The sequence below is a fragment of the Colletes latitarsis genome, chromosome 10, assembly GCF_051014445.1.
Source record: "Colletes latitarsis isolate SP2378_abdomen chromosome 10, iyColLati1, whole genome shotgun sequence".
In the NCBI taxonomy this organism is placed as follows: domain Eukaryota; kingdom Metazoa; phylum Arthropoda; class Insecta; order Hymenoptera; family Colletidae; genus Colletes; species Colletes latitarsis.
This window is the reverse complement of record NC_135143.1, coordinates 24,268,400-24,295,234: the sequence shown is the minus strand read 5'-3', so window position 1 is coordinate 24,295,234 and position 26,835 is coordinate 24,268,400. Positions and strand designations below refer to the sequence as shown.

Genomic DNA, 26,835 nt, shown 5'->3' with positions numbered 1-26,835 from the left:
AGGATTGAATATTTTCGGATAATTGTTCATAAAGTAACGAAAAGTTCATCGAGTTTCTTTGAAATTTAAGAGGAAATCAAATCGTTTCAGTGTTTCTTTGCTATTAAATTTTAAATCTAGATACGGTCGAAGAATAATCGCAGAAGGTCAGGGTTCAAAGATAAGAGGACGCTGTTACGAATTGGAGATAAAACGAACCTTTTCGACGACGATCAGCAGAGTGATGGATGATACGTGGAGTACATAGATTGAGGTTAAACTAAACGTAACTCACGATGTACGTAATAATTGGTCTAATCGGACAATTGACAGAGCATAGCTACGCCTCGTAGAATCCAGTGCTCCGGTGGATGCTCCGTCGGGAGCCATATGGCGATTACGAAGTTCGTCGAGTGGCCGGTTGTCGACAGGACGCCCTTCCTCTCGGTGGTTTTGTACACGGGACAAGTATACGTGTACTTCTCCGATACTTCATCCTTTTTCGCTGGTACCAGCCAGATCTACCGAAACGAATATAACAGTCAAAGGGGATTGCAAATCGCGGAACGAACTCACAGAGGATCAGAAGTTGAAATTTAATATTGTAAAAATTTGTAAACGTATTTGTCGATTAGCGATTTAAGAGAAGCTCGGTTTATAAATACACGTAACGACTCGTTTTCGAAATAAATAAGCTCGTACGTCAACATTTTTATTTAAGAAACAACCATGGCTCGCGTATCGCAAAAAGGAAGCAGTAAGGTCTGTTACAATTGTTCTCCAAAATGATTATTTGCATTTTCTGCTACAAATATTCATTTTGGATGGAAAACGGTAGACAGTTTTGGTACTTTTATCAAAATTTCGAGTCGACGTCATTGTTTTTGTAAAAAATTTTCGTTTAACTTCATTTATTTCGAATACCAGTGGCCACATGTGGCTAAAAACTGGGTGTTTGTTGACTCTTGTCGAGACAATTTGGTACATGTCTCATTAAAAATGAGTGGTCCACTTCTTGCCGCCTCTATACGCACGTCGACAAAGAGAAAATGACAATGTACAGTTTTCACGAGTCTGAGTAATAGTTCACGAAAAGAATTCCGTCCATTTAAAAAGCTATTCTGGCCTAGAAGCTTGAAAAATCAATTTTTCTGTTTTCAGTTTCTTAAAATACATGCCTTTGACAACGTGTCTGCAACAGTATTTGTTTGGATTCGTAAAATTAACATCTGTTTTAACAGTACAGTTGAAAACCTTATTTTTTGAACTTCTATGTACAATATCTCAAGTTTTAGTCAGCCAAATTTGAAATTCATATGGAATCTTCAGAAGACATATTGCTGTCACATAAAGCAGAGATTTTTACAAACATTTTGTTTTTCATATTTTTTAATCTCAATCTAATCGAGATGCTACTTTCCTTCTTTGTTTCACATTAACAAAAATTGACCTTCCAAGCCAAACTACCCCCTTAACGTAAGAAGAACAAGTTTTCGAAACTGGAGTAACTCCTTCGAAAGGAAAGAGGATTTCATTGTTTAACGTTAGGTTTAACTTTTCAATTTAGATTAAATTCATTATTGGCAAATCCAACGCATCGTTCGAACGAAGTCAGAAATGAGAAAGGCACTCACGTAAGGAACGACATCGTATAAAATTTTTGGTAAAGACTCGGCGAGCTTCATTGTTGCCATATTGAAGCGAGCTCCGTCGAGAAACAGGCCGTAAATGTAAACACCGTCGGCTGGTGGTTCGGAGAACGCAGTTTCTTTCAAAGGAATAAAATCGTAGATGAGAAGATCTATAGGGATCGAGTATTTCCTTGCGTAGTTCTGGCGTGCACCGGTGAGGAACGCTTGAGTGAAGTAGAAACCAGAGATCCAGAAAGACGTTGGCGGCCCCTCATCGTACCATAACTGTAAGAAGGTTAAAAAAGAAAATCGAACAACCAGCTATCGTATATATCATCTAGTATAAAAAAAAAGATAATGTAATTTAACAATGTGGAAATAATTTAGTAAAACGATTTCAATGTTATTCCAATCTTGTTAAACTTTGAGGGAACCGAAAGAATAGAATAGAGAGGTAGACTGATATCTACTTTAAATGCGTAAAAAATTTTAAATCAATAAGTTCAGTCATTCTCGAGGTATCATGAGTTTGAGAAAAACGCATTTAAAGTTTAAGAGCACTTTCGAGATAGATGAGCATAATTGCTTTTCCACCCACGCGCTGCTCCCTCCAAAGTACTGTGGCTTCAGCAGTTATTCGTATTTCGGTATTAAATTCACGGGACACATTTTTAGAAAGACTAATTAAAAGAAAATGGATATTTTTTGTCACTTTTACTGAAAATTCACCCTCTGGAGAGCATATACGCCTGAAAGATTTATGGAAAAGTTGGTTAGCATTTCATGTTCACGGCCTCCTATCATAATTAATTTTAAATTGTGGTAGCCATTTACAAAGAGCTGAAAATATACTGGAAATCAATTATTTCGCGGGCAAACGATATATAAATGTTATTATCGAGTAGATATTGAAATTATATAACACGATAATTCCTAAACCATCAGCAAGATAATTCTAATAAATTTAAATCATTGTTAAGCGTTTCCAGAACACATTCGTCCACCGACAGGCTAAAAATAACATTGACTATGAGACGTACCTTCATTTTTAATATCGTAATTCGTAAAACTTTATCAACCAACAATATTAATTCACTTTACTATTAGGTCTCGTTTTGAGAGACCCCGTATAACTTTCTGGATGAACATAGATACCTGAAGGAACACCAGTCTCTTCAGGAAGTCCTGAACGTAGCTGCCCAGCGGCTTCAACGACGGATAGGAGTTTCTCATCCACATCTTCGGTATCCTCCCAGTAATTATCGACATGTAGACTTCTTCGAGGTCCGGGTTCATGATCACCAGACCTTAGATCAGCGTTCACCAGGGTGTGAAAAATCGATCGAGCGCCGTAGTCGCTTAGTCGTTTACCTTTGATCGCCCTCTGAACATTTATGAGGCTATTCCTGATCGTTTGCAGAAGCTTGTTGAATCTTCCCATTTCCTGGACCAGCACCGTGTTCATGCTTTGATTATATAACGTCGGATACTTCTCGAGTGCCGCGACGAGATCGAAGTCCTCCGGCAACTTTGACAGAATATCAGACGCCACCCCGTAGACGGTCTCGTCGGGCGATTTCCCTGTGTCTGTTTCCGTTTCTCCGGTGTCCTAATTGGAGGACGGAGCAACACGGTGCCTCGTTAGTAATCCGCATAATTCGTCACGCAGAATACATTTAAGGAACGCTATTATATTTGTGAAACACGACCGTCCCGTGCGCGCAGCGCACCTTAATTGTCTCGAAATTAATGAACGAAGATAATGATAACGCCACAGCACCGCCGATGCCACCGGGAATTTGTTCAACGGGAATTGATAATATTTTTAATGCGCGCGAACGCGTGGTCTCGGACCAGCGTTCTTTGTCGCCGCGTTTTGGAACACGGCCAGCGAACGGAATTGCCTTTTATCCGTGGAATAATTATCGCCCGACGGTTGTGAAGAATAAAAAGACAAGAGACAACGGGAAACATTGTTAAAAAATTAATAAAAAGGATGCTGCCTGGACGAAGCTGTCGTGACGCTTCTCGCATTCGCCGCCAGAGGGCTACGCTCTCTCACGAATACTCGACCAACTACCTATTTCAATATGGCGTCACTACAAGGCTAAACAAAATTTCATATTAAGTCGTTTGCAAAGGCGTTGTTGAGGAATGTTCTCACTGCACGAAGACAATTTGGGCAGTATTGTGCATGTCATTAAAACTGCAAAACCTAAACGTATTGTTTCAATGGAAAACATTCGATAGTTTCAGTTGAAAACGAGCATATCCGGTACTGTAATCTGTTGGATTTTAATTTGAAGAAAAAACGGTGGAACGAGAAGGAAATTTGTTTTATGAACTCTTGCCTGACCAAACAATCAATACTGATTACTATTGCCAGTACAATTAATCAAGAAATAAGAAAAGAAACACGATAATGCGAGGCCACGTGTTGCAAAAACCAACACCGAAACGACGTGCAAGTTTGGATGAGGGAATTCTTCCCTCGCGCAGTCTATTTCCCAGATGAAGCACCTTCTGATTACCATCTGTTTCGATCGATGGAACGCGGTCTCAGAGAGCAAACATTCCGAAAATTCGACGAAGTGAAAAATTGGTCGACGCATACTTCGTATCTAAACCACCGAGTCGTGGAATTCAGCTTTCACCGAACAAGTGGGCGAAGCTACATCAATCTCTTTTAAAATTACTTGAATAAAGGAAGTAAATTATAATCGAATTAGTTTCATAAAAATTTCAGATTAAAAAGGTCAGTAGAACTTAATAATCGACCTAATATTTTCATAAAAAAGAAAATAGAATCTCAAGATATCCATGCATAAGAAACTACACGATTCTCCTTTTTGGATACGCTAAGAAATAGCTTTGACGATTCAAAATGAAAAAGAATAATTCTGTTGGAAAATATTTCATTACCTTTCGTCTCGATTTCCTCAGCTGAGTTACGCATAAATTAAACAGGATAAAATATGGAAAGACTGCTGATTAAATTTTCAAACTGTATTTAAAATTACTTACTTTGATACTGTGGACAGACTACGATGGAAAGACAATAAGATTATTTTCGTAACATTGAAACGAACTTTAAATAGCTTTAGATCCATTCTCACCTGAGTTGCTAATATCGAAGACAACATTAACGTGGTTTCCTGCTGATCCTTGATGATGTCAGCATTCTCATTCATCCCGAAGACACTGGGAGCGGTGGCCATCGGAAAAGACTTAACGTAATCCAGAAACTCGCTGTGACTCTTGACTTGAGGCACATAATACACGCCACTTGGATCGAACAAGTATCTCTTTTGCGTGATGAGCTCCGGGCAGTAGAATTTCGCCAGGATGGTGATCAAAGTTCTCCTGTCCCATTCGTCTGTCACGCGTCCGCCGTAATTGCATTCGCCTGGGAGACAAATTAATCACGAATCGAACCATTGCGTGCCCTAAACTTGTTCCCGAATCATTGGAGACGCCATATCACATCGATTTCAAATTCGTTACTAGATTTCAAATTCGTAATCGGGCAACAATTGCTGCGATTAACGTTCAGAATTTTATTCGAGACCTTTCTAAATATAGGACTCAAATACAAATAGAATTATTCCATTCGCGTATGAGATGAATTCATTCGAAATTAAGAGCGTCCCAACTTTGTCCCTCGATCATTAGATGTGTCAAATTCGAAATAATACATACGTTCGTTGCATTGTACCGATAAGAAGAAAGAAATGCTTATTAAAAAGTTCGAACGGAAGCAGATCGGATTAAATTGTGATAAATAAAATAAAATAAATAGTAAGGACCTACGGAAGATAAGGAAACACAAATCTATGGTGAGCCAATATTGAAAGAGATACCTGTTAAGTATTTCAAGGCGGTGAATTGCACATCGTCGTACTGGTCCAAAAAGATTTTCAGCTGCAACGCGCTGATGCGCAGATCGGTCTCGTTAAACTCGTACTGATTGTTCCATCCAATCGGGCCAAACTGCCTTCGTTCCTGGATGATCGCGTGGAAGAAGCACAGCGAGAAGAGTAGCTTCTTGAAAGCCTCGCTCTGTTTCGACGTTTCGAAGAAGTCTTCGTTGCATATCGGGTCCTGCAATTTCACAATACACGTTCTTGTTCTACGACTATGTTCGCGGTTACGATTCTATTACCTGTAAGAAGGACCTGATTATATTCGCCCGTAACCCTTTCGGCGGCTCGTTGGTCATTTTGACACCGTTCTGAAGAATGCTGACTGGAAAGTGATCCACGGGATAACTCGTTAGCCATAATCTAAAATCCGGATGTACCGTCTCTGGAGTGAAACTCTCGCAAATCTGAAAAGAATTTTATTGTTTTTATTGCTCTTTTTGCTCTGTAAAGCTACGAAACATATAGCAAAGGTGAAAGTAGAGAATCTTCAGTTTCTACTGTCTTAGAACAGTTTATTAACGCGTATTAAAAGTACCAAAACTTTAGGCGCGTGCAGTTCCGAAGATACTAGTGTTTTATCCATTATTAAGCCATTGTTAGCGGCGGCAAAGCTTCCTCTTTAAAATGGTTTTTCGTTTTTAGCGATCCGACTTTCCGTTTTCGAGATATCGTAAGTTATGTAAAAGGTAATTTTTTCCATTCGACTGTCTCATTGTCCGTCGCGTGTACAATAGCCTATTAATGCGTATTAAAAATACTAAAACTTTAGACGCGTGCAGTTCCGAAACTATTAGTGTTTTATTAATTATTAAGGCATTGTTAGCAGCGGTAAAGCTTCCTCTTTAAAGTGGTTTTTGGTTTTTAGCGATCCGACTTTCCATTTTCGAGATATCGTAATTTATGTAAAGGGGTAATTTTCTTAATTCGACTATCGCTGTCTCCGTCTGACGCGCTGCGTCGGGCCTCTCCCTCGCACGTGAGTCGAGACGATCGTGACGCGGAAGTCGTAGTATTTCCAAGAATTTACTACGCACTGTTTACTATTGTTGCGCGCGCGAGTTCATTGGTCTCAATGAACGTAAACAAACGCTTCGAACCCTTATATCTCCGGAATTAGCCACCGCGTCGACTTGAAACTAAAATCGCTATATCTCCGGAACTAATAAAGCTATCGACTCTCACAAACGCTCATTTTAAAGGGCATTTCATCCCCTATTCGATAATTATACCAACTACTATAATTTATGCTGTCTTCTATGTTTATTTTGAAATTTACTTTGACACTATGCATCCAAAGACGTTTCAGCAATTCCTATTGATCATATGACTGGTACGCGATAAAACTGGATTATAAATTGAAAATAAATTTAAAGTATACAGGATGATTGTGTAATTATTATGCCAGCATGATTCGAACGACCAAATGACCTAATGGTACAATTTCTCTCGCACTGTTACGAGGATGTCGTGAATGAACGAATGTCGTGCATGAAAATTTATTTTTCTACCTTTTCCAGCTGCGGCATGAAACTCTTGGCGAGGTGACAATTCTGTAGAACTACCCAGGTGCCGTTCTTTATTCCCTCGTCGATCAGTTCCGCGGCAATAACGCCTTGTCCTTGACCCAAAGACAGGGAGAACAGTCTGTTGGTGCCGAAACCTTGGTCGTCGGCAAATTTCAGTAGAATCGCCATGGGATCAGCGCCAGGCGTCAAGACGAATATAAGGGGAATGCAGGCGTACGAGTCGGCGAAGGACGATAGCAAATCGAAGGGCGGCGGCTCGATGTACAGACGTCCCAAATGTACTATCGAAAGATCAGAAAAATTGGTGTGCAACGTTTTACATGTTCAACGACTGAAATAATCCTATCTTTGTACATTTTATTAAAATTTTTGTGCAATTTTAAACTTCTCATTTTGCGTATTCGACTTTGAATTTAATAAAATTCAGATATTTAAATGTACAAACTATAAAGTTCAATATTTTGCGTCAGCGTAGCCTTTAAGTTACGTGTTTAATATTAAGTTGTAAACGCGACGCGTAATTGCCACGACGATCAACAATAAATGGCAAACATCGTAGAATTTCCCTACCTTCCACGAATTGCTGAGCGGCAGGCAGGACTTTGTCAGGACGAATACATCGCAGTACGAGCATTCTCTTAAAAGGGGTAACCGTGTCGTATGGCGCCGGGAAATGTAAAGTGTGAGGCTCCATATGATCAAAGACGACCTTCCAAGCGTCTACGTTTTCCACGAAGGAATCTTTGAAGCCCTAAACGCAGGAACGAGAGCCGGCAAAGTTTGTATAGACTGTGAAAATGTATTTGTCGAAGCTTTCGCGCATAAATCTACACGCTCGGGTCGTTAGAAATTTCCTAAGGAAACGTATAGGTACTATGATACTCTTTTCTCGCAAAAGATTCAAAAGATATACTATAAATAGATGGAAAAAGTAAACATGTAAAATGGAAGTCATCCTGAGCCTACTAGGCAAGGATTAATCAAATAAATAATAATAAATGATATAACATTCATAAAATAAAATCTCAATCTTTCAACACGATTAATTCGTTCGTGCTTTTCTCGTATCTATTCGTACCTCAAACTCATGAACCTGGTCCAACCGACATAACTCGTCCCAGGATTTCGGCGGTAACCATTGCGTGGGATTCGCGAAAGGATTCTCGAGGCCTACGCCACCAGTCAACAGAAACATCCATTGGGACATCGAGATTTGCCCCTGTTTGTTCAGCAGGTTCACCGAGAGCAGCAGCGAGAACAAAAGCTTGTCCTTCTCGAACAACGAGCGACATATGTTTACGTACAGCGAGTAAGTGAATTCTCTCGTGAGATCCTTCAGCCGTTGCTCTATGTCCTCGACAACTTCCGTGTTATCGATGGTGTTCTTGAAGAGATTCACGAACCAAACCAACGAGTACTGATACATGGGATCGATGTTCGCTAGAACGGCTGTTGAAAATTGGCATTTTAATTGAAACGAACGCTCCTGGTGTCGCTTCCAAATTTATTCGAACGTAATCGGTGTACCGATCGTGAAAAACAGGACCGTGCTGTAAACGGCTATGGGCGTATATTTTAATCTCGCCTCGTCGATAGATATTTCCGTCACCTCGGCCGCTGTTTGCTTCACGATTATCTCGTCGGAAAGAATCTTCGACGAGCTCAGAACACTGATCGCGGTCTCGTCCTCGAGAATGTTCTCCTCGGAGGTTGACAGAACTTTCAAAATACGATCCTCTATCTCCTTCAGCATCCTACGAAAAAGCATTTGCCGATTAACGTTGCGGGAAACGTACCTGAAACGCGACGCACTTTTTATTGGCGGCTCCTTGGACGATCAACTGATTCTTCTCGGACTCCAAGTCTGGCCTCTCTTTCGCTACGACGATGCCCAGAAGCTGGTCTTCGAGGCCGATAGGCGTGATCATAAAATTCAGAAGAGTCACTTTTACCGCCACTTCTGGCAAATAATGCGGATTCCGTAATTTGGTCGTCATGTAGAATCTATAAAAAGAAAGCAATCCTCCCACAAAAGTCTGGGTTAGGCATCCTTTAACGACGATACGCACCGAAAGTTATCGGAATACTGAATGATGGAGTCCCCGATCTTGATGCAGATCGCGCCAGCAGACCTGAACGTCTGTTTCATCAAAAGAGGCTCCAAGGCGGCGTCCAGCTCCTCGCCGATGTTCTCCAATAAAACTGGCTGCCCGAACTGAACAGCGTTTTCCAAAACCCTCATGTAATCGGTCTGCGACAACCTGATCACGTTGATGTTTGCCTCCTTCTCCATGTTCTTCACCCACTTGTTTGCTTGGCCCTGAGGGTCGATCATCAGTGGCCATCGTCGGGAATTCGTCACGATTATGCCTGTCGGAATTCAGTCTCGATCGATAAGAGTCTTTGACCAGATCATAAATTCTCTAAAAACGTTTCGAAAATCCATTAACGTTACCGTTGTCCACGGAGAAAAGATCGCTAGGCAGGCCAAAGATATTCCAAGATCTGATCAGGACAGGATCGCCCAAGACCTGGGTGAGCTGATAGTCCTGAGTGCAGAAGACGTCCAAATCTGTGCATATTTGGACCCAGTTCTCGATCTGTTGCTGCCTGTACTGCGACGTAAACACCCCCAGGTAGGCCACGACGCCGGACCCGATCAGTATGTCGCCTGTCAGCTTGTAATAACGTTCCCCGAGCGACTTGGCCGTGTCCGACCATCTGGTGTATTCCCCGCCCAGGCCTCCGATCAGCTCCCTGGCTCTTCTTAGTTTCTCCTTGCACTCCGTCACCTCGTCCGTCATCGCCTGGTAGTCGGCCCTCCGCTGCGCCAACAGTTCCTCCAGCTCCGCCAGCCTGTCCCGAACCTCCTGCAGCTGAAGCCTCTTCAGGTTCAGTTGTTCCATCGCCTTGGAATAATCGGACTCCGCCTTGGCCAGGGCCTCTTTCTTGGGCGCCACGATCTTCGCCACGATGTCGTACTCCGACAACGCGAACACCCATCTGCAGAGACCCTCGCAGGCCGTAGACACGTGTCTGATCCTCTCCGGATCGAAGTCCGGGTTCGTCAGAATCGTCGTGCGAATCTTTGTCATGATTCTTTCCGGTATGTTGTCTTTGTCGAACGTCAACAGCGACTCGAGGAACCTCATGTCGCTCAACATACGAAGAGAAGCCTTCCAGTAGTCTTCCACCGTGCCTGTCGGGGTTTGGACCTTTTCTGGTTTCACGTCCTGCGAGGATAAGGTCCTGGTCGTAGCTTATTTTGTGTGGTTAGTAACATTATTAAGCGGCGGACAAACGCAAATGTTGAGTTTATCAATGAGAAAAGATTATATAACAAATGGAAGATTTTATTTTGTAATCGAAGAGAGTACCTTTAGAATGCAAACTGCTGCCATGACTAGTCGTACGCCAGACGGTGGTCGTTTCATGGATCTCACTATCTGAATGTCTTGGGGGGTTAATGTGTTCAATGCGGCGTTCGCTGCATTCAATATTGGCATTACTTCTTGCAAGTCGGCGTCACATTCCGTACGAATGGCCTCGGCTTCCCCTGCAACGACCTGAAACCCCCAGCAAAAACAACGTTGAGCTCTGCTCGTTTGGATCATTTTAGACTCGAGACTGCACAGAGATTTCTATGCGTAAATATAAAACAGGGAGGGAACGATACTTATTTTTAACAAAATTGAAGTTACGAAGTTCTTTTGCCCCATTACTTTCATTCAAGCCTATACACCGGTTCCAGGTTTTGATTAAATTTCCGGCAAAACAAAAATGGGAATTTTTACTCCTCGCGAAGGAGTAACTCCTCCGTTTTTATTCCCTTTTTCGGTGCTTCAAAGGTAACTCCTTCGAGCAAACACATAATGTCCGAATCTCATTAACGTCAACGCGACTCAAAGCGAACCCAACGAAGTATATCCGAAAAAGAAACTAGAAAACGCAAGAAAAAAAAAAAAAGAAAAGGAGCGTCGAGTGCCATTTACAAAACCGAGACTCTCCCGAATAAAATCGACTTTGATCATCAAACCGGCAACGCCTTACCATGGCGGCCTCCTCGTCGCTTTTCACAACTTGCTCGATGGCGACGGCTTCGTCGTTCTGTCTTTGAACGTCGAGGAACATAGCCTCCACGTCTTTGGCGGCGACGAGGAGCTTCGGTTGCAGCGCGACTAAAATCTCTTGCATCTTCTCCACTTGCTTGTGAGTACTGTCCAACCTTTCCAGGCCGGCCTCGTACCGTTTCTTGCCATCGAGCGCCTCGTTTCTTTTTTTCTCGAGTAGATCCTTGAAAGTGTTGATGAGCTCGAGATACGAGGTGGGCGTGACGTAGCTGTACCTCTTCGCGCGTTTTATGAACTCCTGCGACAGGTCCTGGGTGGACGTATGAAAGTACTGGCACATCTCGATGCACGCGTCGCGTTCCTTCTTCGTCAGATCGATCACGCCGAGGAACTTGGTCGCCACGGCGAGCAGAGCGTCTTCGGGCCAGGACTGCAGCCAATCTATCGTGCAGCAGTTCACCAGGGCTGGAAACTTTCGTATCCTCGCGCGAAAATTGTCACCGATGGGCGACATGGTCACCACCACGTGCAAGTGTTCGCGAACCGTCTGCACGAAGAAATTGAACAACGCCACGGGACTGCCGTCCGTCTGCACCGACCTGTCCCTCTGTCGATCGATCACCCTCATCTTCTCGCAGATATCGGTCATCTCGTCGGCGGGGAATATATTCGGGACCTCGCCGGAGTTCAGCAGGTTGCTGATATCCTCTAGGAACGTTTCCTCCTTGATCTGACTGTCCAAAAATAAAAACACTGTATGCAGATCGCTGGATGCGCTCTTCCTCAGGATGTTCTTCACGTCCTCGTGCCATTCGTAGAGACCGTACTGCTGGGACATCTCCACCTGGAACAGCTCGTAGTCCGCGATGTGGGCCGCCAGTTTCGTCAGAGATTGGCGCCCGGAACCACCGACGCCGATCAACAACACGTGACTTCGCGGTTGCATCATCACGCGACAGATCCTCGAGAGATGTTCCACGGCGAATCTGACGAGGATGAAATAAAATTTGTATTCCATTTGAATCGATGCGTATTAGGAATAGAGGTGAGACTGAAACCTGAAGAGGACAAGGTCCATCGGTGTTCTCGAAATTGAATTGTACTCGGCGAGGTACTCTTCGACGGTAACGGTAAGGTCGTCCAAATTGGCGACTTCCGTGTACAGTTTCTTATCGGCCAGAGGATCTTGGAAGTCGCAGTAGATCAGATTTCGAAGCTCGATGTACGTCACCTAATAATAATTCGAGACTACGCTTTGATGGAATTCCGAAGTTACGTCAGCATCGATGAGTCGAAATCGGATAGAAACGATGGCGTACCGAATCCTTCGAACCTGCGATCAAATCTTCGAACATCTGATTCAAGTCGTCGTCCATATGCGCGGACACGGTCGATCGTATCTGTTCAACGAGCCAATTTATATCCGTATCGTCGACCAGGCGATCCCCGTACACGCGGAGGACCTCGTGCACCCATAAACGCTTCATGCCCAGCTTAAAAAAATTAATATTTTTATTTAATTATTTATTTATTACAAGGAACGCGATAGGAAACGTGAGTATATGCAAGGTGTTCGGCCACCCCTGGGAAAAATTTTAATGAGAGATTCTAGAGGCCAAAATAAGACGAAAATCAAAAATACCAATTTGTTGATGGAGGCTTCGTTAAAAAGTTATTAACAATTAAATTAAAAAATTTTTCAAATCGTTCTAAAAAAATTATTTTTGATTGCAGGGACCAATTATAATAATTTTTGGTCAATAGACATACCCTCGAAATCCTAACCATTTTCGAGAAAAAAATTCCTTACCGAAAATATAATTTCTGGCCAGAAATGTCTGCCCGAATTTTCATGCGAATCTTTAAAACGTCATAACTTCTGAACGGATTGGACGATTTTAATGTTTAAAAAAGCAAACTACGCGTATTTTGATGGAGAATATGTACAAATTGCAAAAATATTCGAAAAGTTGGTCCTTGTCCCCGCAAAATGAGGAAAACCCCATAAAAATGGTCCAATTTTCAAACAGCCGTAACTCCTACAATTGTGAATATATTTCAATGAAACTTTTTTCTGAAGTAGAGCTTATAGGTACCTACAAAAAAGTATTAGTCAACTTTTCTATAGACGTAATTATAAAACAATTGCAGTCAATATTCTGTTGTAAAACCTAACTTCGATAACGAAGAACATCGATACCAAACGGAGCGAACGAGATCTAAAAGAAGGAAAGGAGGGCATCGATGCGTACAGAGTCATTGACCGTTTCAGGCGTGGATAGCAGCACACCCTGGATCACCCTCGAGAAATCTCGCAAGTTGAACAAGTAGTGGCACTTGGCTGGAGTGGGTAAAAGGTGCTGCCTAGTTTCTTTGTAAACGTCCAGCGTACCGTCGACAACGTACCCGATGCAGGGCAAGAAAATGTGGGGAAATTCACTCCTCTCGAGGTGCCAGGACACTATGGTGCTGAAAATGGTGGATAGAACGTCGTCCGAGAATTCCGAGATGCCCAGAGTGAAGAAGTGCCTTTTGAACCTCGGCGTGACGTCCAGCCCGCCAGACGGCGGATTCATCGCGCAAACCAATTGCACGTCCACCAATTCTATGGGTTCCATTTCCTTCAGATCGTACCAGGTCCAATGGTCCAGCCACTGTCTCAGCAACTCTATGGGCGGCTGTGCGCCGAATTCCTCTTTCTGCGGCATGGACAGATCGTCCACGAACACCACCCAATGTTTACCAGGCGGGGCTCCGTAAAGTCCCTTCTTCCTCCTGTCCAGTTTGCTCATGATGATCTCTTGGGTCTGATTAGCGGATGTTTGTGCCGAGAATATCACGAACATCGGTTTGAAAGTCTCCGGGTCGTTCTTCAGCAAGAACTCCATTATGTACACGGATTTGCCTGTCCCGGTAGGACCAACCACGAGCACCGGTTTGTGGTGACAAATCAGAAGCTTGAACAGATGAAAGTAACGAACGGTCTCGATCGTCGGGACAATTATTTGATTCACTGGCATGTCGTTCGGAATCGTCGGGACGTCTTTCAAATCCTCGATCCACAGCCTCCATTTGCCTCTGCCCTCTTTGATGTACTTGTAATCGAAAACCAGACCGGTCATCGGCAAATTCACCACGTACGGTTTCGATGGGTTCGTGGTATCCTCGGAAATATCGAAACGTTCCCTGACATCCTCGGGAAACTCTCTCTCTGTCAGGGCCCTGAAAAGTTCGCTGAACGATTCTCGAGAGTCGACCATCAACGTTCCACCGATGGCCCAAATGCACGAAAAGAAGAAGCAACCCTGAAACGCGAACATTGTCGTAAAGTCTTTGGGTTTGATAAATAGTATCTGTAACGATATGATCGATAATGACCTCCACTTGCGCTCTCATATCCAGGTCGGATAATGTTTGGAGATATTTCTCGTCGTGAAAGTCGTCGAGGAAACAGTCGAACAGATACATCACGGATCTCACCAGATTAGCGTCAGGCATCGTTATCAAATCCTAGGAGAGAAACGAATATTAGGAGGAATCGACATATTTTAACCGTTCGTTTAAATTAGTTTCATAAAAGGTATCTCTTGAACCTTAACGTCCCCTCTTCGAACCAAATGCAAAAGGGGTGGACAGAACCTCGTGTACATATCGTGCAAGTGATGTTTAATGTGCTCTGTAAAAGTAGCCGGCAACGTGTTCATCCAAGAGATCAAAAGCGGTGACCATCCCAAGCTGACTGGTTCCATGTAAATCATGCCACATCTCGACACTGTGGCGGGCGATGCGACCTGTTGTTGCATGGGTAAATTGTGGTTGAACAAATAACTTAAAACCACCCAAATGACCATCGTATAAAATAAAAAGTAAAAAAGTACTTTATACGTAATAGGTGTTCTTTCGTCTTTAACGACGCGAGAGTTGCTCGGGTGGCCCATTTTTAATACAAAAGAAAATCGATATTTCCCAAAGTCGACGCTCACAGAGCAGCTTGATCGCCTTAAATAACGCCATTTTGCTCTCGTATGAAGCTTTTAGATGATACCGACGGATATGTGAATAAACATACCATGATGTATAACCACAGACGATAATTTTTAGAACATTCTTAGAATTTTTAAATATTCTCTACTAAAATACGCGTTGTTTGCATTTTGAAACATTGAAATCCTCCAATCTGTTTAGAAGTTATGATATTTAGTAAAGAATTCTTTTCTCGGAAGTACGCAGGAATTCGGGTGTATGGCTATTCACCCAGAATGATTGTAATTGATCCCCGTAGTCGAAAATAATTTTTCCAGAACGACTTGAAATTTTTTAAATCATTCTTCATCATCCCTATGCTGAAAGATCGCTAAGTTCTGTACCTCCAGGTCCATAGGCTCGTAAATGAGATTGGTTGTGGGCGCCAGTTGGATAATCTCCCCGGAAGTTAGGCAAAGCTTTTTATTGTCGTCCAATACAGTGTTCATGTTCTCGATCCAAAGGGCGTCGACGGGCCCGTCGAAAACCAGCCACTTTCTATTCGGATTGGTGGACGTCGCGAAGGCTCTGTAGCTGACAGCGAGTATACCGTCGCTCCATTCGTGCGAGGCCGGGTCGAATTGCCCGTATAATTGGCCCATGGTGATCGCCTTAGGATTAATAACCGTTATCTCCACCCGGTGTTCGTCCATCAATTTGCGGTCCTCCAGCAGGCCAAGGCAACTGGCTAGCATCCTGTACGCGGACGTCTTGCCGCCAAACGGCAGCCCCACGATCATGAAGCCGTGCCTGACGATCATCATCTCGTATATCTGTTGTATCTTCTGCAAAAAGAAGTCGGTGCACTGGATGTTCGCCTCCGTGCACGCGTCCATCGTGCAAGCGTTCAGGTGAGTATAATCGGGCGGCGGAAGAACGACGCCGGGGAACAGATCCGAGGCGATACCCTCGAACAAAGGTAGATCGTGTACGAGAAATTTCGGCAGGTTGACGTCCAGTATGCTCCTAAGCATCAGTATGTCCTCGGACTCGTCCGGATACCTGAGCTTCAGGTTCCCAGCGGCGACCAGGACGGATTTTACGGCTCTCATACCGTAATCGTAATGGTTATGGCTGCTCAATTGTTCCGAGCAGAGCTTGTAAGCGGTGACGATCTTCACGGCCAGCGGTCTGCCGGTGTAGAAACCGTACGAGTAGAGAGTATTTTCCGCGATCAGCGCGTAATCGGGCACCATCATGGCGACGGGACGGAACAACGCCTTCAGATTGTCCGGTAACTCGGATCTACCGGCGTAACCGGGATTCATCGTGATGAAGATGGCGCAGGTCGGGTCCAGGAAGATCTCCGTCCCCTCGAAAACCATCTTCTCGGCGCCGCTGTTTATCGCCCGCTGAATCGTCAAGATCTGTTGAGCTACCACCGACAGGACCTCCAGGTCGATTCGGTTGAACTCGTCGAAGCAGGACCAGGCGCCGCAAGACGCCAAACCTTTGAAGAATTTGCCCAAAGCCAAGTAGTCCAATCCCTCGGAGCAGTTGAAGACTACGCATTGTTTGGCTACTGCTTTTGCCAGGTCCTTGGTGGTCTCCGTTTTGCCAGTTCCGGCTGGACCCTCTGGTGCACCGCCCAGATGAAGACTCAGAGCACCGAAAAGGGTGCGATAGCAACGGTCCGTCAGTGGTGTGATCACGAGTCTCGAAGAATTGCCAAGGTACTCGTAACCGTACCTCTGATGCGAGTTGATCATGTAAGCCCACATGTTTTCTTCCTGAAAGTAAAACACTCGTTAAAGTAAATGTTTATAGTTGTTTCGAGATTCTCCTTTATGCTATAATTTTCCTTGTTCAAACTCGTGACAACGAACGGCGAAAGAATAAATAATAATAATCTGAAGAAGCATTCTAACCAGCCAATAGTATCGTAGGTGGCACAGCCATCTGAAGTCGGTGTTTTTGATCACTTTCTCTAAGCAAAGTTCTTCGAGTACGTCTTTCCCATGTACGTCCAGCGTGACGAGAGCCTCTAAAATTTGGGACGGATAATCGATTTTCCTTACTCTGGCGTACCGCAGTGAAATAAGTTTAATAATCACCTAAGGTAATACGGTTCTGCTTCGAGAGTTTGCCTCTAACGATTAATATAATGTCGTTCAGTTCTTGCTGGCACTGGTCCAAGTATTTATTCATACCCTGGATACCATGCAACATCGACTCCTCTATGCGTAGGGTCCAATACGTTTTGCCAACGCAGAGGATCGTTTGTCCAGGCCACTCGAGCACCCAGACTTTCCTGGGTTTGGTAGGATACGCCTGTATCGCCTGGTCCACCACATGCCGCACACTTCGACGCATAATTGCTTCCAGTTCGATGAGCCACTTCTCCACTTGTCCTCGGGCGGCTGAAGTGGATATTATGTCCACCAGGTCCACCTCTTCGTCCTCTGTGGACGTCATCCCGAGCACTTCGAGATCCTCGTTGAACTTCAGTCTGTGTATACCCTCGAAGCACTTCTTCAGATGCGGTTGAACGCTGTAACGTCCGGTTACGAATCCATAAATCTCGATTTATCGATTATCGATCCGGGTCGGTTCTGACCCCGCGGGAAAACTACTTCCGTACGCGTTGAAATTGTATCGCTAATACGATCGGTCATTATCAATTAAAAACCGTTTGTAATTTAATAACCATTCTGAACCTGTATAGAATCGATATAGAATTGAAATAGAATATCTTCGTAACAGTTGTAGATAACAAAGATTCTGTTGTACGTAAGAATTTGAAAAGGTTAAACGAAGAGTAGGAAGTATTATGACTTAAATTACAATTTAAATGCACAGTCAGCTCCGAGATAAAAGTCTGAATTACCGAGTCGGGTCCTTGGTCTCGGATAGAATTTCCAGCAGCTCGTCGTTGGAGAGGAAGAAGAACCTCGGAAAGAAGAGTCGTTTCTTCTCGAGGTAATCGTTCAAGCCTTTCTGAATGTCTTCTAGCAAACCATAACTCTTCTTTAGCCTCTCCAGCATTTTATCGATCTCGATGACGGATAGAACGCGAGGATCCGCGTGGACGGTCTTCATGATGTCGCGCCAAGCTTTGTCAACGGCGGAGAACTTCCTGCCCTCGTCTGGCATTTGCTGTTGGATGTCCGGTGACGTGAATATCGGCTCCAAGTACATCCAGATCGCCTGTACCCGTAGCCACTGGTCCAGAATGTCTTGCAGTACGTACAGTTTATGCTCCCATATCCTATTTATTTCATGGAAAATTTCAGATCATTCTTCCAATGTTAACAGGTTAATCTAGTCGTACATTTTGTTGCAAGTTCGAGTATCGTTAAAGATATAAAGACCATGATCGTTTTTGACTAACCAGAAATTGTATCGATAAATTAATAATCTTAAAATTTTATTTATATGGATTTTGTATCCATTTCAATGTTACATGTAATACCCGTATAAAATAATTTCAAAATAAAAACTAGAAAATTTTATTCATGATATATTCTTTTTTATTTGTTTGAATTTGATATTATAACGACTCGAAATAAAATCATAAAAATATATATAAAATTTCAACGATGTTTCGATTATAGAGGGTGTTTCAGATTTAAACTTTCATTTTATATATATCTGTATATCTTTGGACCCCTAAAGGTCAAAGTAACAATAAAAATAAACCGAATAAAATTTATAAATCGACATTCGATGCAGTCGTATCGCTTTTGCTTACAGTATTCTTTGTTCGAACGGCTTTATGTTGGGCGAATTCTTTATAGTAACCGTCCTGATGATATGATCGTCCAAAAGTAGCTGTATATCGTCGACGCCCGCGATGACGTGAGTGCCAGTATCTTTGAAAGGGTTCACTGTAAAGGTCAACTCGGCCCAATCCTCTTGCATCTTGTCGATAGCCTTCTCCAGAGTGTTCTCCTTCGATGCGTTGTCCGAAATACCCGTGAACTTCTCAACGAACCCTTCGAGGCCCATAGACAGAACCTTGGCCAACGTTAAATCGGCATCCACTTTCATGGGAATACCGATAATCTCCGAAATTTGCTCCCAATGGCGGGCCTTTAATCCCGGATTGCCCAATGTGGCCACGATAGGCATGCATTCGGTGAATTCTTCGATTTTCTCGCGCACGCTGATCGCCAGGTTCTTCAGATCTGGCTCTTGGAACGACTTCTCCAGCTTGTAGATCGTTCTGATCGTTTGAACAAATTTTATTAATCGCTCATCGAACGTAAATTTCATTCTACAACATCCACTAGATCTTCCTAGCAGAGTACCTCTTCCCAAACACGAATCCTGAGGCAGAATTGCTATGTCGCTCGTTAGTTTTCGAGAAACATGGCTTTCGACAAAGATTAGACAAGAAAATTAAAACTGGTAATACTATTTTTGTAATCTAATTAAAATTCATGAATCCTATTCAGATTTATTATCTTCAATAAATCGCCGTATAGATGGATATGGCCAGTCAAAGTGTTAAAAAGGAATCTGAGTCTTTAGATTCGATGAAAGCCTTGACCGCCCCTTTGATCTCTTCTCCACTGAGAGAATGTTTCCCCTTTAAGAAGATGTCTAGGTGTTTGAAGAAATAATAATCTGTAGGAGATAAGTCTGCTGAATATGGTGGATGCTGTAGAATCTCATAGTTTAAACTAAGTATGAAGTCTTGAATTATCGTGCAACAGGATAGATCCCTGACTGTCAACGAATATACAAATAATGTCGCACGTTGAGAACTCCCGAGAATAAAAATTGCAGCGCAGTAAATGTATCGACCTGTACGCGTATCCCACGTCGTTCTCGATTTCCTCGGGATCGAAACTGCCGACCATCGAGTTCATCCACTTGTCATGTTTGGTCAAGAAATCGCAGATAGCGTCGAAAAGCTGTTTGAAGGGTTTCAGCTGATCCGCGATCTGCTTGCGACGTGGATATTGCGTGATATCCCAGTCGAACGCAACCTCCTCTTCGTTAAACTTATCGATCTTCTCCATGGCAGCGATCAGCCTATTCTCCAGATTCTGAGTCCTCCTCTGATACTTGAACACCTCCGTGATGTCCCCCCAATATTGTATTTCATCGACTTGTTTCGCATAGGAATCCAATTCCTCCTCGAACTTCTGGTACCTAACTGTTGAGACAAGACTCATGATAAGACAGTCTGATACGGGAACAACCCTGAACGATAATGTTCGATTTTTAATTTTTAATATGGAAAAGATATTTCCATTTTCTTCGAACGATTTATAGAATAACCAAAAATGTTTGACAAGTATTTGTCTTTCTTTACCAACGTGTTTCCATGTTAAAGGGGCGGAAAAGATATTTGGTGGAAAAGTATATAATCAGAATATTAAACATTCAATTATCTTTTCTCCAATAACAAACCTCTCAATGCCTCCTGAAACTCTATGGTCTTGTTCGCCACGATGACCTCGTACTCCTCCAAGACTTGAGGTATTCTGTGGTACCACTGAAACGCTGTGTTGGTGACGTTTATCTCGGTTTCGGTGAAAATGTAATAGTCAGACAACAAGAGAATGTGCTCGATTATTGTGTAAAGCTGATGCTCCAGATCCTTCAGAGAACCGTCCACGGCTCTTCTAACGAAACTTATCAGATCCATCAAGGCGGCCGTGTCGGCGGGCGTGTCCAGGGCACGATCAGTTATAGCTTGGTATTCCTCCGCGGCTCTGAATCAACTTTTTGCTAACCGATCAATTTTCTCTTGGATAATTTTATCGATACTCGGTTAAGGTAACAGGAGACTCACTTTTTCGCTGCGTTCTGGTACCTATTCACGAGGGTGTCGGTGAGGAGACATTTTATACGACCGACATTGTCGACAATCGTCTCGATGAACATCTTTCGAGACAGTTTGAAGAAGCCGGTGTATTCTGTCCTGTCTATGTTCACCGGAATATTCACCATAAGATCGTGATAAAATTTTATCATTCCGTCGTATTCCTCGAGAGTTTTACTCTCGTCTTTTACGAACTGTTCCACCGTTTGGTACTCCTGGTTGTTGTACAAACGCTCGTGTCTGCAACGAAGAACACGATTCAGGACTGAAAGAAAAATAGTGATCGAAGGGACCGATGTTTAATAGTCACGTTCGCAGCTCGTTCAACAACTTCTCGGGAATCAGCCTCTCTCGATCGATCAGATCAATAATTTCCTGTTTATACGCGTTTACTTTGGCTTCGTCAATCTGTGGCTGTAGACAACGAAATTGTAAAAGTGTATTTAATCAAGTTCCCACGATATATTATTCCTTAAAACTTATCGTCCAATCGAATTCCCGAAGAAAATTATTTTTTACAATACTTTCAGAATTTCTAACGGGCCGGACCAATCCAGATAGAGCTGCGTTTCCAGTTTCGTGAATTTTTTAACCGCTTCGCATATACTGTCCAAAATTCCGCAAAGTACATTCTTAAATTCGTCGAAGGATGGATCGAAAATGAGCTGCTCGGAACTGACGATTATGTGCACGTTAAACTCCCGCATGACAAGCTGTAAACGACGAATGATTACTGCGTCGTTCCTACTGTTTGCCTCTTGTAGGGCGTTTCGAAATAATGCACCTGATCACGGATAATCAAATCCATAAAATCTCTCAGACTATGTTTGCAGACAGACAGCAGCTGTCCTTCCATTATTTTTGCAGCACATTCGAAGAATCTCTTAAATCGCGTACGCTGCAAGGGACTCGGAACTAAATTCTTCCTGTTATTCTGCAAAAAAAATTAATATCACTGCGTTTCTGTACAGAGCGCTAAAAAGTTGATACAGAATTTAGGGTGTAAGTAATATTATCTTATACTAATTTAGATGAAAAATGAACGATCGTTGATCCTTTACCACAAGAAATATATCTTGTATTCCACTGTACCAAGTATTCTTCAGTGCGTTTCTCTCCTTATTAATTTGACGAAGAAGAGTATTAGCAAACACCGTCAAATTCCAGCTCTCTTCATGCTCCGCGATTTGCTTCAGGTCGATAAGCCGGAAATTTCTGGAAGAAGACCCGTCGATCGATCAAGATGAGACTATTGCGCCGCGAACGAGCAATTTCGTACCGAAATTTGCAAACCCATTGTTCTAAAGTCATCGTCATGCATGGGTTTATCAAATACAAATTGTTCCGCAAAGTTTCACGGTACTCCCAGACCTGACCCACTAAAGTAGGCAGCAGTCTAGTTTCTTGCTCCTAGAGAAATTTGAAACGCATCCATGAAATAAGAATTACTATACATAATCCCGTACAGCTACCACGGAAGGAACACAACTGATGTTTCATAAATATCAATAAATACGATAGACGAAACATTCTATAATATACATATAGAGGGTTAATTTTTGTACCGCCTCAAATAAATGTTCCCGCAAACGATCTTGAAGCGCGAATTCCAATATTGCTCTTTTAATATTCGTCGTGAATGTGTCTTTGATCTCGACCAACAGATCTTCCGTGCAATAATTGAATCGATCTTGCAAACTGTACGGGACTAAATTTAATATCTTCTCAACGACGTCGTCTTGAATCTGCACCGCGTGAAAAGTATCGACCCCGTTGCAAATATAATTATAATAACGATTTACGTCTTGATCCGTATTTAAATCTATATTCGCTTGTGATAACTCTGGCTTTACGACTAGGCCCGCCACGAACCTGTAAATAAAGTCAGCAATCATTACTTCTCAGAAATTCTGTTTTAATTATATTTTTATAATTTCAAACTTCTTTTCAACGATGATATTCGTCGGCTAGATATCAACGAAACAAAGTAGAAAATTCGCGCGTTTTCCTGACCTACGGAAATATTCAGTTTTTAATCGTTTTCTGGTATATGTATTCATGTATTTCCATCGTTTTCGTTTCTCGTGTTTCCTTTTGCATCTAACACATTCCATTAATTCTGGTGGTAACGCAAATAACCGCTCGATCTTCGTGTCAATCACTTTAGATATTTCTGGGATATCTTTGGCGAGCTCCTTTTGAATCGCCGAGCGCGAAATACCCTCGCATGATATCACTTCCTCGCAGTCGCATTTCATGTTGAATCTACTTATCGTAGCAACGTCTCAGAAGGCAAAGAATTATTTTACGCTTAAAATAAAACATATGAGCTACATAAACCCACCGTTTAAGTGTCAGCGTAAAATTTAAATTCAAACTATAAGTAATAATCGATTACAAATCACAATTCGATAAAATGCAACACACTTTGATTTGAAAAATATCGATGCTCCGATTACCTTATGATCGAATGTTATATCGTTGCAGACGGCGCTACTTTCGGAATAGGCCTTGGTTTATCAATTGTTACGAGTCCCTGTTTTTTAAACTCTGTACAGGGTAAGTATTTCACAAGAGAAGTTCTTTCCCGGTCTTAAAAGTGTTATTTGAAAGATCACTGTACAGTATTTTTAAAAAACAATGTCTCTGAAATTTCATTTCCATACGATTACCACCATCAAATCACAAATGGAATGACACTAGCTATTGCTATTGACTGTAGTTTCTAGGCAACGAAATTAATTGATATCCACAAAATTTGTGGGATTTTCGAATGATAAGCTTCTAATAAAATAATATTGTTTCAATATCATTACGTCGTAATAACGTACGAATCGAAATGATGTTTAGACATTTTTAGGTTAAGTCTCTTCAAGATTTTAAAGTCTTTTCAACTTATTTTCACATAAAGTGAGACAACCAGTGACATATTTCAGATGATTGCACGTCAGTTTTTTCGTTCCATACACACAAATTACATACTTTGTCATTCATCAAAGAAAATATTATTGGCCAAATTGCGTAAGAAGACTGGATATACATTTATAAACTGTAAGAAAGCATTAGAGCTACATGACAATGATGTTGAAAAAGTAAGAAACTTGTGGATTTATGAACTCTGCAAGATTATTATTAATTTTTTTGTACATTCTAGGCTGAACTATGGCTAAAAGAACAAGCTCAGGCTCAAGGCTGGGATCGGGCAATAAAATTACAATCCAGAACAACTACTCAGGGGTTAATAGCAATGATCACAAATAACAATTATGGAGCTCTTGTGGAAATAAATTGCGAAACAGACTTTGTTGCAAAAAACAAAAAGTTTCTGGATTTAGCAGAAATTGTGCTTTCTACTGTGTTAAACCATGGAATGTCAATTGAACAAAATGCAATCATCGGTAAAACCATATTATATACAGAATCTATAAATTCCTTGTCTGCTAAGGATGGCAAAAGTTTAGCTGATCATTCAGCTTTAACCATTGGAAGTATTGGTGAAAACATTAACATAAAACGAGCTTTATGTATGAATGTGCAACCTGGTGTATATTTATATGGTTGTACACACCCCTCCCCACTAAATCCAGTTCCATCATCTTTTGGACGATACGGTGCACTAGTGGCTATAAAGTCTAAAGAAAGGAATAACACGTTAGGAATGCAATTATGCCAACATGTTATTGGTAAATTATGTTCATTTATATTCGCATACAATACAGTAGTACCCACATAAATGACGGCGGCCGGTCCCGAGCGTGGTCACTTATGTGGACACTACTGTAGTTCCTCAAAAAAATGTATCCCTTAAATGATAATATATATTTTTATACTAGGTATGAATCCAGTCAAAATTGGAGATCCAAACATTGATGAACCTAACGATGATGTAGACGACGAATCTGTTATGCTGTACCAAGAATTTTTGCTTGATCCTAATGTATCTGTACAACAGTTTTTGCAAAGCGAAGAACTCGAAATTATGGATTTTGCACGTTTTGAAATGGGTGAAAATATTGAAAGAGACGAAACATTAGATTCTTTAGAAACTTGTGGTTAAGATAAAAAATTATTTTGGTTCAATAAAAACAATGTATATGAATTTCATTATACACCACCTTTGTTTACGCTTCGAACAATAATATTATTCAGATGCTATAAAAATTGTATAAATCTTTTATTTAAATACTAAAATTACTGCATTTCGTTATTATGAGCGACAAGTCGTATTAAAATCAAAACATAGTATGAAATTTAAAATATTTTTTTTACAGATGTTACTTATGATCTGACACAATGTATATATATATCGAAAAATAGATTCAATTTAAAATAGCAATACGAACATCTAAATGTATAGAACTTTACGTCTGAAACTCTGGATGACGTTCAAATTATTGTTTTTCTTCATTTTCATCGTTTACCGCGCACGTATTACTCGAAGATTTAGACTTATTCCTTTTTCGCCTAAGTTGAACAGATTTCCAAAGCCACATTCGCGAATCTTTTTTCCAGTAACGAGCAATATCTTCCGGTGGGTGTCTAACGCCCTGAAATAATCGTTTATTAACGATTTTGAAAATATTTGAAAATGTGCAAATTGTACTTGAAAATTCAGAATATCAAAATGTTGAAGAACTTGTCGACAAGGTAAAATCTCTCTAGCGTTAAAATCGTATAATTCTTGTTTGATATCCAACGGTTCGGTCTGAGCATCGCTCGTTCGTCGAAGCGGTATCGCTTCATTTCTACATTCAACTTCTGCTTCTAATTCCAAGCATTCGAGGGTCGATGTAAAGCTCCTTGATTCTTTACAATTACCGAAATTCGCCTAGTTTTTAAATTATCAACTTAAACAAATAATAAAAATTTAATAATAAATAACTTGTAATAAAAGAACCTGTATTCCTTGCGAACAAACATTACATCCAACGGCATTCGATAAACTTATATCGCTCTTAGTCTTCGTCAAAAGATTTTTCTCGTCCCACGTAAAATTTTCAACTATCCATGGAAAAAAAAAATTCTGATCAATTAAATGAAACGGCCCGCAATGCACAAAAAACAGACACAAACCGCTAGAATGATCAGACTCGTCGTTTCTCCAGTCCATTAGCTTCTCTCCGTGCCATATAAAAATTACATAAAAAATTTCAAAATCAATTGACAGATACCTTCATCATTCCTACATCATTCCTTTTCGTACACAAAAAAAAAGAACAACATCCTTGAGCAACAACTTTCGTTTAGCTGTTCACACATATCCATTGATACGTCAAGTAACACTGAATTGTATACATATCTTTTGAAATTTCTCCTCGATTTCTAGCCATAACAATGGAACTGTGTTCACGCTGTCTATAGTGCGTTTGAACTGAAAGTACTTATTGTAAGCAAAGTTAAGAAAAAAAAAAATAAAAGAGGAAATACGTTCGTATATTTTATAAGGTATACGAAGACTCGAGTCAAATTTTGTAAAGTGGAAACAAGTTTGCTCGTGTAAAGTAATTGAAACCTGAACGCTTCGTTTGTAATAAATAAATAATACGACGGGCGATGAGCGCGTTCCTAAGTCGATGCTCTTAGTCTTTTACGACACGGTAGACGGCTGTAATCATGATCGTTATATCGGCATCCGTTATTCGAGCGAAAACAACCGATGAAGAAGAGAAGAAAAACGAAAAGGATTGGATAGGGGACCTTCGTGACGCAGGATAATGTTAGAAAGGTACAGAACAGGTGCGCTCGAGCGAGATGCATATACCATAGGACTGATGCCCGCATGGCTCACCGTGTATTCACAAAGTACCCGTCGGTCACGGGTGGCCGCCCGGGGTTCCGGGCCCACTTCCGGACGAGTCCGCACCGGTACGGTTTCTTTTTAGTCAGGAACGCATGGTATCAGTTGTG

At 41.7% G+C, this 26,835-nt stretch overlaps 3 protein-coding genes across 5 annotated transcripts; 1 reads left to right on the top strand and 2 right to left on the bottom strand.

Moving 5' to 3' along the window:
• Positions 1–255: 255 nt before the first annotated feature.
• Positions 256–20,987, bottom strand: LOC143346158 (dynein axonemal heavy chain 7-like). The gene is given in 28 exon segments (XM_076773969.1): positions 256–500; positions 1,614–1,895; positions 2,766–2,917; positions 2,982–3,219; positions 4,688–5,016; positions 5,471–5,711; positions 5,773–5,937; positions 7,042–7,340; positions 7,630–7,810; positions 8,138–8,508; positions 8,587–8,813; positions 8,872–9,063; positions 9,129–9,429; positions 9,515–10,292; positions 10,437–10,625; positions 11,110–12,360; positions 12,449–12,622; positions 13,382–14,434; positions 14,508–14,639; positions 14,729–14,920; positions 15,497–16,882; positions 17,021–17,136; positions 17,207–17,643; positions 17,980–18,360; positions 18,844–19,317; positions 19,902–20,256; positions 20,514–20,818; positions 20,899–20,987. Coding segments are annotated over 27 exon segments (10,341 nt in total). The 5' UTR covers positions 20,752–20,818; positions 20,899–20,987; the 3' UTR covers positions 256–293.
• LOC143346084 (dynein axonemal heavy chain 7) lies at positions 20,895–23,186 on the bottom strand. The gene is made up of 8 exons (XM_076773839.1): positions 23,068–23,186; positions 22,494–22,800; positions 22,208–22,338; positions 21,990–22,143; positions 21,713–21,862; positions 21,453–21,641; positions 21,239–21,342; positions 20,895–21,168 (listed from the first exon to the last, which is right to left on the bottom strand). The coding sequence occupies exons 1-8, from the start codon at positions 23,184–23,186 to the stop codon at positions 20,895–20,897; spliced, it is 1,428 nt and encodes a 475-aa protein (XP_076629954.1).
• Positions 23,187–23,400: 214 nt separating this feature from the next.
• On the top strand, positions 23,401–25,037 carry Mefts (elongation factor Ts, mitochondrial). Of its 3 annotated transcripts, none has more exons than XM_076775226.1 (4): positions 23,401–23,487; positions 23,865–24,020; positions 24,083–24,611; positions 24,762–25,037. In XM_076775226.1, exons 2-4 carry the CDS (start codon positions 23,865–23,867, stop codon positions 24,983–24,985), a joined length of 909 nt encoding a protein of 302 aa, XP_076631341.1. In that variant the 5' UTR covers positions 23,401–23,487; the 3' UTR covers positions 24,986–25,037. The 3 variants fall into 3 exon arrangements, with proteins under 3 accessions (XP_076631341.1, XP_076631342.1, XP_076631343.1); XM_076775227.1 differs by having other exon boundaries at positions 23,420–23,487; positions 23,789–24,020; XM_076775228.1 differs by having other exon boundaries at positions 23,421–23,487; positions 23,840–24,020.
• The last annotated feature ends 1,798 nt before the right edge of the window (positions 25,038–26,835 follow it).